Source organism: Xenopus tropicalis, chromosome 4, assembly GCF_000004195.4.
Source record: "Xenopus tropicalis strain Nigerian chromosome 4, UCB_Xtro_10.0, whole genome shotgun sequence".
Classification (NCBI taxonomy): Eukaryota; Metazoa; Chordata; class Amphibia; order Anura; family Pipidae; genus Xenopus; species Xenopus tropicalis.
In genome coordinates, this window is record NC_030680.2 from 104,587,717 (window position 1) to 104,603,239 (window position 15,523).

Sequence of the window (15,523 nt, forward strand, 5' to 3'; positions counted from 1 at the left end):
TGCCTTTGTTTGGACGCCTTCAACGAAAACGATCAAAATCTTCTGTTCTGATCAACCGATATCAATGGCTTTTGCGATATCGGTTGCCTTGTCAATCCACCATAAACGCACCCAATATTGTACAAAACCTTGTTTTTTACGATAATATCAGTGCATGTATGGCCAGCTTTAGGGTAAGATTACAAGACCACACTGTCAGCCTGCGGACCCGAAAGGGCTTTATCAGCTCATAGTAAAAAAAGGACAATGTTTCCGGCCCAAACTGTTGTCTGTTTTTTTGCGTCTGACTTTGTTCCTACTGCAGCTGACAAGAGAGTTAGTCTTACTTTTGGTTCTGTGGACATTTAGAAAAATAATTGGCCAATTTCACTGACATCATTAATATATACATACATTTGTCCTGTATATAGCTACTGATTTCAATTAACACTAGCTCACATACGTTAAGGCACTAGAGAAAATTCACTAGGAAAAGAACGCGCTAGCTTTACATTTCCATTTTATAATCTTGCTTTTCATCAAGGTGGTAATTACTGTAATTTTTTAAAGGGGGTGATATTTATTTACATTTTTTAATAATTTATTTCACATAAATGCAGTCACTTTACGTATGGTGGTAAGGTCACTAAATTAGCACTAGTCAATAAACACTTTATTAGTTCAGTGATGAATTTGCAGTGATGAATTATATCTTGGGCACTTTATGGTAATGAATTTATTATCCAATTAATGATAAACAAGGTATGAACAGGAAATTCATTTTTAACATTGGAATTATTAATAGTTGTTTTAAAGATTTAGAGGAGCAGCTATATGGTTTTGGGTTAGTGGTGATTATTGAAAAAAATCAAGGGAAGGTGTATATAAGTAAATAACCAAAAAAAAAAGAGCCATCTGTCTTATAGGCCTCTATTTCTGATATTCTCAGACTTGTTTTCATCTGGCATAGTAACTATGGATTGGAGAAAAACTGATGTAATTCCTATATTTAAAAAGGGATTACGATCTCAATTATAGGCCAGTAAATTTGACATCTGTGGTGGGCAAGTTATTTCAAGGCTTGTTAAGGGTTCACATTTAAAATTATGTTCTGGAGAATTGCATTATAAAGCAGTAGGAAACTGGCTACAGGATCGGGTACAGGGGGTGGTTGTTAAAGGGGACCTATCACCTCAGAAATAATTTCAAATTTATTTCTACCATGTTCGTTAAGCAAAACAAACTTCATTTACACTACATAAAATTTAAAAATCTTGTTTCCTTTAGTCTTGGAATTACACTATTATAGCAAGCAGGCAGGTGCCATTTTGTGGGCACTGTTATTATGACAAGCTTTGCATCATGCTAAAATCTGGTTTATTTAATAGAATGGAGGACCAGAGGCCCATACTCATGCACTGCCTACACAATTAGATGATGAGGAGGGAGGGGGAAAGTGAGAATTTCAGTGACATCTAGGTAGTGCTGAATGGAAAGTTAGTTATTGTCTGCTCCGCCTCTATGCCTGAGGCATAGAGGCGGGACAGGCAATATATGATTGACAGCTGGGATTTTTAAATGCCTTTATAATTGGTATGGATGTGTTAATCAGAAAAAAGAATTTGGTTTTCATGTTTAATTTGAAATAGACTTTTATTATACAGCTTTTTATGTCTGGGTGACAGGTCCCTTTTAATGCTTTATTCTCTGCTTGAATTAATGTTCTCTCAGGGTTCTCTACTGGGTCCACTTTTATTTAACTTGTTCATTAATGACTTAGGGGAAGGTATTGTAAGTAATGTATCAGTGTTTGCAGATTACACAAAACTCTTCAGCGCAATTAACTCCATCTAGGATGTGGCATCCTTGCAGCAGGGTCTTGACAAACTGACTAGCTAGGTGTCAGATGAGATGAACACCTGGGATGTAAAAATATGCAAACCACTTATACCCTTAATGGGACTGCACTAAGCAAATGCATAATGGAAAATGGAGTCCTTGTAGATAATAAACTTGGTAGTAAACAATGCCAGGCAGCATAGATTTGTGGGTGGAGGGGTTATTCTTTCACTTTACAGGCCCAATCTAGAATATGGCATGTACTTTCTGTCTCCAGTGCTCAAAAGGGACCTTATTGAGTTAGAGAGGGTCCAGATAAGGGGGAACAAGTTTTGGCAAAGGGACTCAACATATTCATAATGGACAGCCAAACATTCTCATTAGCAAATAACTGGGGTGACATTGCATTTTATGTTTGCAAAAGTTTTGTGCCCAAGATGCTTTTTCCAAAGTTATTCTTAGTGGCAAGTGAAATGACAGATATATGAGTAAGAAATTGGAAGCAGGAACATCAGAGAAAGGCTGGGAAAGTTTAACAGCTAAAGGAATTTTGTCTGAACTGATAAAATAAGCCATCTTACAGGAACAATAAATACCCAAAGTTGCCTTGTGAAGAAAGTTTGTGTGACTTCAAAATGCTGAAGTGACGCATATGTCTATCCATCCATGATTTACATTATTACAGGTCGGAAGACATTCAGGAGGAGATTATTGGCCTGATAGAGGAGATTTGTCATGGGAAACCAATTTTCTTGTGTCATTGCGCTTATTCTTGGAATGTGCTAGGGCCACACTTAAGTCCATAACTGTAAGTTTACAGGGGAGATTGCACTGGCAAAGGTTGCGCACAACCAAATGGTAAAGCTTTATAGGAGGCACAAACAAAACAGGAAATGACAAAGTCTATTACATACTGCCTAACAGATGGCCACCAATCATACCAGGACAAGTGCACTGGAGCAAGATTGTTTTGATCTTATTAAAGCTGCAGTAGTGTGTACTTATTTGCATTTTTCCATTGACTAACATTGTGCTGTATCTCCAGACAACATTCATTAAAATACCTTCAATTTTTGATAAGGGGCCCCTCTTACAGGTTATGACCACAAGTTCTCACAAAATAGAAATGCTTTTAACTATTTTTTGGATTTAAAAAAAGTTTAGTGTGATATATTCATATTTTGACCTATGTTATTAATTTCCTGGGTAGCAGTCTTTAATGGGTTTAGAAATAGTAGATTAGTCCTCTGAGAAAGTGGTGTTTGGTAGAAGGCAAATTTGCCAGACAATTGTGTATATTTTGGTCTTTAGTGGTGCCTTGATTCCCTGGATGCCTGACTGGGCTTACCATAGACCAAAATGCAGAAACAATAAGGACATCGCTCACATATACTGTATCTTCTGATACTTTACTGCACAAGTCTATATGTGGCTTAATAAAACGCGAAGTGCTAGAAGATATATGTTAGCGCAGTTCCTACTGTTGCTGCATTTTGGTCTAGGGTGGAAGTCATAGGGGGATGAGCAGGAGGAAGCATCTCAGCCAACTTATTACCGGTTACATCAAGAAAATCTTAGGGTGACAACACTGTAGGCGGAACTCAATCACTTTTATAGAGGCTAAAGGACGATGAATAATAAGAATTAATAGATTTTTTCTGTGTATAGTTTCCACAGTGGTGTGAGAGCGGAGTTCAATAAATAGAATTTGATAATAACAAGCGCTCAAAAGACAGAGAAAGGTCTGGGCTGCTTGGCAAAGTCCATGAAATGTCATGCATTCCTGAAAACCAAGAATGATGAGATTGGGGTAGAAAACCTTTCTTCTGTCAATCATCAAATGTGGTATACATAATTATGTGCCTGATATGTCCCTGTACAGGACTGTACATTGGGATAACAGGACATATGTTCCTAAACAAAATGAGGGGGTACAAACAGGAAAAGAGTATGCCCAGTGGGGGCATATTTCAGCAGCTCCAAACAAATGAACTTAGGGTAACAGTGTTGATAAGGAACTTTAAAATCAGGCAGCAAGGTGTCTTACATATATTCATGTTAATATTTAAGACACTGCCCAGGGTGTCAAACAGGTATAAAAAGGTACAAAAAGATTCTGACAGCATTAAATTGCTAATTTACAACTCCCCACTAAATATTCATACTGAACATTTGGTTCCCAAATACCGGGATCAGGACAAGCAACAAATCACTTTCACAGTTTTCTACTATGTATTTTTCATTTCACATGTCCATGTCAAAATTCTAATTTAATGTAAACTACATTCCACTCTGGTTTATGTCAGTGTTCCCTATAATTCCTTCATGGCTATCAGAGACACAGATTTTAACTGCTAAAGGATGGTGGTTGCCTTGGGCTGGTACAGAATCCTAAAACATAATGTGCAAAACTTCTTTATTAAGCTTTAGTTCTTAAACAATCTCAGATTTCCCAAGCTATGGAAAGTATATTAGAATATTAGGTATGGGACCAATAGTCTGTAAACCTGTTACAAAGAAAGTTCTAAAATGCAGAATTACAATTTTGCAAAATGTGGTGCTAATTATTTGCATAGTCTGAGAAGGTAGAGCACTGCTTTGCTTTTTTTTTTTTTTATAACTTCTTTATTATACATGGTAATAACCCAATTATCTGGTAATAACCCTATTATTATCTTGTTTCTAGCCTGTTTGAGTAGAAACAAAATGATGCTTACCTTGTCCTCGATCTTTAGGACTATCCAAACAGTTTGTTAATATTTTACAACTTTGTGGTGAAGAATTAGTGGAATTCTGTTCATCTGAAGCAGTCTGACATATCTGTTCTTCAGAAGATCCAATTGGATTTGCGGATTCTACAGTGGAGTTTGCAGGCTTAATATTAACTTTTACTGGACAAGCAGTGTTTTTACCTGTGGACTTAGGAGCCCTTGGCTTTGAATGTGAATTGCTATCATTGGAAGCCTTTGGTCTTGCTCCTAATCTACCAGATGATAATGATTTTGAAGTGGCTGTTGAGTCCCCTTTAGCAGCACATGTTTCAGTTTTTGCAGTGCCATTACTTTCTGCCTTTGTTTTCAGAATAGTTTTTGGTTTGGTTGTAATGTTTTTTTCTAGTGGCTTTTGGTCTCTTATCCCTTTTGTTAACATTTTCTTGCCATCTTTGCTTTTTAAGTCATCATCTTTAGCCTTTCCAGATGAATTTCTAGATGCAGTAGAAGTGTTCCCAGAAGCACCAAGTGACTCAGATTTCATCTTCTTAACAGGCAAATCACTTTTTGAAGAGGTTCTGTTTACTGCTGACTGAGAACTTTTTTTAATTTCTGTTAGCCTAGGTCTGCTTTGCTAAAATAAAATAAAAATATTTAGCAGAAAAAAGTGACAATGGTACTTACCTTTTTAAATAAATTAGCTAAATGTACTATAGGTATTATAACACAGAATGTGTTAAATGGTTCTCAAGCTCTGCTGGCATTAAAATGAAAGGTGCACATTAAGATTATAAACCAAAAAGTGGTAATATTATAGTACTGTTTAGAAATATAAAACTACCAAAAAAGAGGGTAGTTGTTGGGAGAGGAGTCTCAACAGATTTCAAAACCAAACTGTATAAATAAATAAATAAAATGCTACCAAAATTAGCTTTCACCCAAAATACTACATGTAACAAATGAACACTATCATCCAACAGTATTTTCAGTCAGGAATAACAGCAATCTGTTTTACATAATTGTGGGCTGACCGCTCCTCAAATGGTGACAGCTTTACTCTTAGCTTGGCAATGTTAAGTGTCAATACCCTTATTGTGACTACAGGTATAGATCTGTATTTAGGAAAGTCTTTATCCAGAAATCTGAATTAGGGGGCCATTTCCCATAGACTCCATTTTAAGTAAATAATTCACATTTTTAAAAATGATTTCCTTTTTCTCTGTTATAATAAAACAGTACCATATACATGAAAGTCCAGCTTTTTTTTAGCTGTGGGGGAAAGGTACCATTTCAATTTGCAGCTCAGCAGTAAAGTGTGGCTGAAGTTTATCAAGGCACAAGTCACATGGCTGTAGCACCCTGGGAAATGAAGAATATGGCTAGCCCCATGGCAAAATTAAATAAAAAATCTGTTTGCACTTTTAAAAAACAGATTTCAATACAAGATTCTGCTGGAGAAGATCTAATATCTTATGCATTTTGAAAAAAATGTTTTCCATGGCAGTAATTTTTAGTAAGCAAAGCATAGTGATCCAAATTACGAAAAAAAAAAAAAACACCCCTCATTCTGGGTAACAGGTCCCATACCTGTACTAGTATCTGTTTAATTTATATTGACACATTTCCCCAAAATAATGTTTCATATTTTCACAATTTATTGAAACCAAACTGTGCATATTTAGATAAACTAGGACCCTTGGTATGCTGAACATTACTCTTGCAATAAAGGGTCATCTTTGAGCCTTTCTGAACTTATCATATAACAAAAACACACTATAAACCTGTAAAACGGGACACCTTTAACATTTGCAAATGGTACATATCTTTAAAATGTTATTTTCTTAGGTTAATCACAGTAACTTGGCCCACAGTCAAACTAGACCTATAACAAAGTCACTTGTAATATTTTGTTTACTACTGTGCTGTATAAAGTGTTTACATGACTAACTTTTCATATTCAGCTGTAATTTATACAAATGCAGTTGAATATTCACCTAGAATGCCAATAAGTTGTGCTGTTAACCTTTTGAATTCACCATACTGGACCATTTTCATCTGGAGCCAAGTTCCTTATCCTGTACCTACTGTCTTCTTTCAAGTCAGGAAAAAATCAGTAAACCCTCAGTATTTAATGTGCTGAAAAGATCCCTTTTTCCCTTAATTATGTGCCATTTTATGTCCAATAAATCCACACAAATTACATATACACATTTACAGATTTATGCACACATATATAGATGATGCAGGCTTAGCCACAACCTTTTCTCCTGTTGTGTTAATCCTCATAACCAGAAATACATAGATACAGTAGAACATCCAGTTCCTGGATTTTACATTGACGCTTTTTTGTTATGGTGCCTTTTAAACAAGCTGCGTTTTTTCTTTCCCAGATTTAATGTTTTCCCAGAATTCACACTGTTTTGACACAGTCCACTGGGAAATGTGAAATCAGAATTCTACTGTATGTATATGAAAATAATGTATTTACATAAATATAACCTTTTGTAACAGTTGGTGGCATGCCATGCACTACATACATATACTGCAACATCATAAACATTATTTTACTTTAAAGTGACTTTAAAGGGATAATTAATGATCAGCAATAAATATAAACCGAACAGGGGTTTGGGTATAGGAGCTGCATAAGCAGAAAATGTGACTGTAGAAGGAGACAAGGCCCAGCATACAGAACTATGAGCAGGAAGAGAAAAATAACAGTTTACAAGTTCCAGTTTCAGAAATTAATACATTCTGAGGACAAACACAGGTGCTATTATAGCTTATTATTATGCAAATATAATACAGCACCTTGTGTTTATACTGTGACTTTTAAGAAAGTACTCATATTGGATTCATATTATTATTAAAGGCAATTACAGACTGGTGTGAAAATTCTTATCAATTGTGGCCAGTGAAAATTGCTTCAGACAACGTAAAGGAATTTTTAAGTTGCTGTTGCCATGACAAAACTCATTAGTATTATTAACACATTTATAAAACACCAACATATTCTGCAGCCTTGTACAATAAATGGGCTTAAAGAGCTGAAAGGGGGCTGCTGAAAATAGTTTACACATCTGTGATTATTCTAAATAGCCAAGAAGTTCCAACTACTTCCAAAGCATACATTTTCTGACCTAAATGAACTTCAGGCAGTGTATATTACTTTCCTTTTCTAAACAGCACCGTAAAGCTCTGAGCCATGGCACTCAGCTTTTCCCCTGTTCTGGCAGCAAATCAGTAGGCTCTATTTCTGTTCATTGTCAGACATTGTGCATTCCCATTACCGTGACAAAGTAACAGTGCTTTTACGTCACTGCATTAAAATATTAAGGAATCTTTTCTACATAAATACATTAAAAAAAAAAAAAAAAATACAAATAAATATAACATTTGATAAAAGTAATGTTTACCTGTGAACTAGTGAATATTGGTTTCTTTGCAAGTCTTCGATCATCACCTTTATCTAAGGCAGCTATGCAACAAAAATGGAAAAGCAAATGAGACCTTTTCCCCCCATTAAGCTGGAACAATAATACAGGTAATGCAAAGTACTAAAGAATTAATGCACTAGAAATTCCTTTGTGACCACAGCTGATATCACTTGACAGGAATAAAAAAATATTTTTGCTTATTGTTCAAATGTATATGGTATAGTAGGTCACTGCTGCAGCCAGGGTATACAAATGGCTTCCATGCAGTGCTTCCAATACAAAGCGTTAGTATCTGAGATGCGGAAGTATAACTGCAGGTTAAAAAAAAGAAAAAATAATCCTATGGATCTTTTTCATAAATTATTGATACAATTTATAGCCATTAAAAAGGAATGCTATTTCCACAGTGTTTCTACATTTTACACATGATGTTTTTCTGGTGATGGTGGTGGGGGAGAATAAAAACATGTATGACGTGTTTGGTAATTGCTGTGGTACATAAAGGAAGAGATTCTTTTATGCTTGCTTTGCTCATTTTGACTACAGTAGAAACCAATATGCTGTATAAGGCTACAAGCTTAACCATGGCATGACTGCAAAGTTTGCATGTAGCCCTTTTTATTCTAATAACCATATTATGATATTCAGAGACAAGAAAAATATCTGCATTATTTCACTTTCTATGCAAAGCATTCTGGGTTATTTCACGTGTGAATCCAGCACTATTGTCTAGAACAACGTATTTGCAAAGCCTTAGGGGGCAAAATATCTCTCTCATGTAGAACAATTTCTGCATGAGAAATGGGCAATGTTAAAATGCAAAAACAGCCCTGATACAGGACACATAAAGCATATCCAAAGATATAGCCACACTTAATACTCATGCACCTTCATTTTCTTTATCAGATTTACAAAATCATTTTTAATAAAGATCCTAATAGAAACCAAACCCTGTATCATAAATGCAGCATTTAAAAAAAAAATAAAATAAATATCACACAGACCTGAAAATAAGCCACAGAAACCCACAGTAAAATATAAAATGTTGAACAAGGTAACAAACAAACCTGATTCTATTTTCTCTTGATGTTCTGGCCTCATCAATTTCCACCCTTCGGAGTGCCGTACAGCATAAAAAGACTGAACCAGGAAGGTCCACAGCTTATCACGCAGAGCCTGTATCTTACACGTAAAACCCTATGTTCAAGCAACAAATCAGCAGCTGGTGAGATCTGCATTTCCATGGCAACTAGTCATTACTCTTCTCAGAATCTACTTACTCCCTAAGCTATATCAGTGATGTCATTACTTAGGCTGTATGATCGCCTGCTGTATGAGCTTTATGAATGCCTGCCGTTCTGCACCATTATATTACAGCCAGTGTGAGCATGCAGCTGCTTGTGTACTGCCAGACAGCAAAACGCCATCTTAAACAAACATGATTTCCTTCATTGGAGGCTTCTAGACAGCTGACTGCAGAGTCAAATTCTCTAGGGGACAATTAGGGATCTGATTAAGCATTCAGAAATTCTGTTCAGCAGCTTTCTGGTACTAAGCAAGAACATGTATTTTCGTAGCACATTTAGTAATACAGACAAAAATAAACATTTTCATTTTACAGAGCAGTGGGATAATGCACCAGACACAGCAAATGCTGCCATAAAAAACAATATCATGAGAATGTGTTGGTGTATATAATTTACTAAATGTGAAGAGAATGGTCCTCAGCATTACATGTGTGCCATCAGTAGAAAAAGCTAGTTAACCCTGCAAGTGTATAAATCATACAAAGGCTGATATTGCAAACCAGCCTCCTCCAACTCGTGTGTTTCTCCTACAATGGTGCCTGCCAATTACCAATCACGCTGAATGGGAAATGCCATTAATAAAGGACTGAACTGGGCCATGGATGCAGTCTGGGCTGGTCTGCACAGGCCTATAATGTGCCCTGATCACTGGCCCAGGGACCAAACCAGGATGACAAAATTAGGCAAAGACCCACTTTTTGCCAATCAAGTAGATCTTAGAATATAAATCCAGTTATAAGATATTATTTGTGGAACTCAGCACTTACAGGGTTACATTCGTTCTGCTAAAGTTCAGCCACTGTTTGTGAGAGCTCACTCAAAGGGGCAAATTTATCAAAAGGTCACAGCTCTCTATTCACTTCTGAACTTTCACCGTTATACATTATATATATATATATACCCCCAAACAGTGTGCATGCCTTTGGAACAGTTCATTGTCAACATATACAGGTATAGGATCCCTTATCTGGAAAGCCGTTATCCAGAAAGCTCTGAATTATGGAAAGCCCGTCTCCCACAGACTCCATTTTAATCAAATAATTCAGAATTTAAAAACTGATTTCCTTTTTCTCTGTAGTAATAAAACATTACCTTGTACTTCATCCCAACTAAGATATAATAAATCTTTATTGGATGCAAAACCATCCTATTGGGTTTAATTAATGTTTTATTGATTTTTTTTGTAGACTTAAGGTATGGAGATCCAAATTACGGAAAGACCCCTTATCCGGAATACCCTTGGTCCCGAGCATTCTGGATAACGGGTCCTATACCTGTATTATAAAAATAGATACAATAAATACGAAATATTATTTTTAATTATTATTTTGAATTACATTATAAAAATTACCCTGAAAAAGCTATCACTGTGGCCCATATGTGGCACTCCCAAAGGCTCTTGTGCTGTTCATTTCTTTTTGTGGTTTCTATATGTGCTTTACCTTAATCTTTGGAGACCCTTTTCTCGTATTGAGGCTAAAATTTTATGGTTTTTGTTACTTTTAATTTCTTATCTTCCTATTCAGTCCAGTCAGTTGCCTATTAATATTCCGGTCTCTTATTCATGTCACAGCCTGGTTGCTAAGGTAAATAAGACCCAAAAAAACAGATAAATGGTGAAATATCAAACTGGGAGAGCTGCCGAACAAAAATCTAAATAACTGAAAAGCCACACACAAAAAAAAATACTTAAAGATTACATAAATTAAGATTCATTGCAAATTGTCTCAGAATATCAATATCAATATCACACTTAAAGTAAAGGTAAGTCATCCCTTTAAGCTTTTACCTCCTCCCATCAACTTCAACTTGTGAGCCAATTGATTTGAATTGCATTTTACATTTTAAAAAGTGCACTGGTTATATTGGTAAGGTTATAGCACAGCAGTGAACGTAGATAACTAAATAAAAGAAACTGCAAATATGCATTTAAAACTATGACAGCACATCCCTTTAATCTACCTTTCCCCTTGCATATATTTCAGCATAGCTCAGTAGGATGAACTTTTAATAAGTGCATTTTAATAGGATTATAAGTATATAGTGGGATTTCTGTAAAAAACAAAGGTAGAGCTATCTCATCCCTTTAATACTTCCCTGGTATGAAACACATACATTCCAATACAAATAGTGAAAGGTTAATCAGTAAGCAGAAGAGACAATGCATGCTGAGATTATCATGCATTAGAACGGATTTAATTATTCATGCAGCATATGGAGTTCATAAGTGGCTGGTATCAAAAGAATGAGGTAACAACCATATGACTGCATTTTATAGTACCCACAACAGATGCTTTTAAAAAGGAAAAATAGATGCAAGGCAGATGGTTGCAAACTCATGTATTACGAGGTGTGTCGTTTGTCAGGTTGCGTGCAAACATGCCAACAATTTTTCTTTATAGAAAATGCATTGTGGTGGGCCATGTTTAAATATTGCAACCTTACATTATGTATATATCATATGTTGTCCGCTCTAACTCATCTTATATAAAACTACTGATATAAATATCACACTTCGCTTGGACTGGCCTGGAGCAGATAAAAAAGAGGAGAAGGCTCGAAAAGACTTTAAATGAGTATATATGAATCTGAAAAGGTCAGCACCCATGTGTTTAACTATATCACCAACAGTGGGAACAGGTGCAAGGCCACTCATACCATATCCGCCCCTTTAGCCTGCAGGTCAAATGGATGGATACAGTAGAAGATTGTCCAGTTTATGGGCACCTTTAAGATGCATTTTAAATAACTGGGACACTGACAACAGTCATTTGAATAATGTACAGTTTCTAAAAAGAATAGCAAGTGTCAATTAGCAAATGTTGTTTGCAGAGGTGCCCTGCTGCTTAAGTGCCACATAAAAGTCTCTTTTCTGGGCATAAATGTGTGGATCTTGTAGACAAGCATGAAAACTGGAAGTAAATGATAGTGACAGCTCTTACAGAACCTAATAGCGGAATGCATGTACAACAAGCAGAACAATTAAATTAATTCAAATTCACAGCACTAAAAATCTGCATAGATTCAAAATAGCAAGAATTCATAGATAATGTATTTGTTAATCTGCTGACATTGTGAGTAAATGAATCCGATTCAGTGCTACAAGGCTGTCCTGTACTACTATGCAGTGCAAATCCTATAGCTCTGAAAGCACATTTTTATTATTGCAGTTCCATATAGCAGCCCTTCTCATTCTTCCTCTTGCACAGGCACGCAGTGACAATATTTTCGGTGGTAGTTGGGCTGGGGGCTAAAAAGTAGGTTGCTGTGGTTTTTAGCACAGTGCAAGCTAACAACAGCTATATGCAACTACAGTTAGATGTCATCTTATATTAGCACATTACCATTTATATTGGAATTAAAGGAAGATTTGTTTATACATGTATCCATTTAGTACCTTAAGATCTGGAGTTGGCTGAATCCTGCATGCTTAGCAAAACTGAATTCAATCCATTACAGTCATGTGACTTTAGATCTCTGGACAACCCAAGGCAAATGTTTTTCATCCAATGACATTCTAATTAATTTTGATCACATACGAATATGCAGAACTGGGTTGGTATTCAGCTGAATCTTTTCTGAAGAACTCATTAATCAGGGATTCATTGTATCCTGACTGATTTTACCCCCTACTTACATTTCTACAGTCAGACTATGATCTTGCACTTAATATACATATTTTCCCTAAGAAGTAAAATGTCCAAGCAGTAGAACTAGAGCAGAACCTTCACACATAGGTTGACACCTTATGCCCTTACTAAGTAAATTCAAAATTCTACCACATTATAATATGTAATATGCTTTCTACCAGTTCTTTGAGGCTATGTGTGAAGATTTAGCTCTAGTTCTACTGCTTGGGAATTGTTCTTAAAGGAACAGTAGCACTAAAAAATAAAAATATATTAAAATAAAATGTACTGTCATTCTGCACTGGTAGCAGTGGTATGTTTGCTTCAGTAACACTACTATAGTTTATATATATAAGCGGCTGTGTGGCCATGGGGGCAGCCATTCAAGCTGGAAAAAGAGAGAAAAGGCACAGGTTACACAGCAAATAACATATAAAATACCTCTGAAATCTACAAAGTTTATCTGTTACCTGCTATGTAACCTGTGCTTTTTCTCTTTTTCCCAGCTTGAATGGCTACCCCCATGGCTATACAACAGGATATTTTATAAACTATAGTATTATTTCTAAATCAAACATGCAACCTTTACTAGTGCAGGGCTGCAGTACATTATAGTTTAATTACTTTGATATATTTTTATTTTTTGGCGTTACTCTTTCTTTAACCTAAAGCAGGCACAATTTGTCATACAATTTAGTCAGTTTCCAAAGAAATTGAACATCATTATTGCATGTGTGAAGGCTCCCATTTTAATGATCATCTGTGGTGAAATCACACTGGTATCAATCAACCAAAAAGCACCCTGGAATTGCATGGACAATAGGTCACATTAGTAAAATCTGTGCATCTATGTGCATGATCAGTTTTGTATCAACAAGGGTTAAGATGAAGGTGCCTTTCTTTCAGCTGCAGGTAACAGCCTTGTGTCAATTTATGCTACTGAAAATATAACATTTTTGTTTTGAAAAGTATTTACCATTTCATTGTTTGATGCCAAATCCAATAACTCATCCAAAGCCAAAAACAGAGAACAGCAATTCTGAAATGACATATTTTTCTCAATTCCATTAAAGATTTGTTCTAAAAGATATGGTCTGTTACTCATCCCTTGAGCCTATATGGAGGAAAAATACACATTTATTAATGTCATTCTAAAAACTGAAACATAAGATATTTTGCTATAGCAAAAGTAAAAAGAAAAAAGGCCTCTACTTTATATTATAGACTATACAGAACAGTAGATAAAAGAGGCATTGAAATGAAAGTATCTTTGGTATCCAGAGGGCCTGATAGAGCATGACTGTACATTCCTTCATCCCCTTTGGAACCCACAACAAAATTGCTTGGATTAGTGCCAGTAAGCATGGCAAACACACAGCTAGTTTTAGTTTTAATCAGCTTTAACAAACATAACTATTCCTGCCGGCCACAGTGCAAGGTTTGGTTTTACCCTTTCCGGTTGGCTCTTTAATGTAGTCATGCGTGTTGTGTGGCATACATCAAAGTGATGTCGCACGGATCAAAGATAACCCCGAAAAGTAGAATCTACAGCTGTGGCATGCTGGGACATTTGTATCAGCACTGTAGATTTTAGAATGTATAGGAATAAATGTGTCAGTGGCTGGAGTGTAAAATACTGTTTAAGGGACATAATATAGACTGCATTTTGATAAGGAGTTCTTGTGGTGCCAGTCAAAACACCACTACTTTCCCCAGATTGCTTTCCCATCGAGTAGCAATCAGTTTTAGTGCTGTGCTGTTATAGCCTATAGAAAAAACAACTGGAACAACTGGTGAGCCATTAGTAAGTTGTAACTGCCATGCATTTTTCAATTAAGAATCTCATATCTAGGGTGTGCTTCAGTTCTCCATAAGGAATTGGCAACCAATCAGAACAGAGCAGACTTGCCCGCTTACCCCCAGAGTGCTCTGTTCTCCCCTATTTTGGTGCCCATTTGCCCTCCTTTGTTTGTGGCTTCTCTTATGGCCTGCCATACCCCCTGCCTCCAATACTGATTTTACTATAAATACTTAATAAAGGGAATGGTCCAAATATGACACCTGTACCAAATCAATATATTTTTTACAAAACTAAGGATAAACGAGAATCAGAGATGGTTGCTTTTATTTTGCCTTTTTACCTGTAACAAACCAAAGAAGTTTTCAGTCTTTATAATCTGTGGAAAATGTGCCACTATGTACTGGACACATGCTTCCTTAAGTTCTGATGCCAGATTTGTGGCCCTTTCAGCCCATCTTACACTGGGAAGTAAGCTGAGAAGTTTTTCACTTTCCATCAGAATTAATGCAGCATTTCTGTAAGACTGGAGTACAAAAGCCAGTTACAAGGAAAATATACTCTAAGGTTACTTAATTTTCCTAGGCCTGTGCTGTTGTGGCTGATTTACTAAAGACAAGTACTACACTGTACCAGTACAGCTCCCTACAGCAACTAGATTTTTCTAACTTTTAGAAGACTGATTTGCTATGGGAAACTGCCCTGGTACAAACTGTATTTATCCCAATGTTTCACAGCTGCTATAAGGATTCCTCTGCTGAAGTAAAATTAAAAACCTTTAGTAGACTTCAGCTTTCCTGAACTTTTACAACACTTAATAGAC

The 15,523-nt window shown here is 36.0% G+C and overlaps 1 protein-coding gene across 2 annotated transcripts in view; it reads right to left on the minus strand.

Annotated features, from left to right (window-relative positions):
* KIAA1107 (AP2-interacting clathrin-endocytosis protein) overlaps positions 1-15,523 on the minus strand; it is a 36,983-nt gene that overhangs the window by 8,368 nt on the left and 13,092 nt on the right. For both annotated transcript variants that reach the window (XM_002933795.5, XM_012962440.3), the window contains exons 10-14: positions 15,044-15,226; positions 13,879-14,016; positions 9,034-9,163; positions 7,946-8,007; positions 4,536-5,163 (exon numbers count right to left, since the gene is read on the minus strand). In XM_002933795.5, coding sequence (XP_002933841.3) covers positions 4,536-5,163; positions 7,946-8,007; positions 9,034-9,163; positions 13,879-14,016; positions 15,044-15,226 — 1,141 coding nt within the window. The remainder of the gene's footprint in view (positions 1-4,535; positions 5,164-7,945; positions 8,008-9,033; positions 9,164-13,878; positions 14,017-15,043; positions 15,227-15,523) is intronic.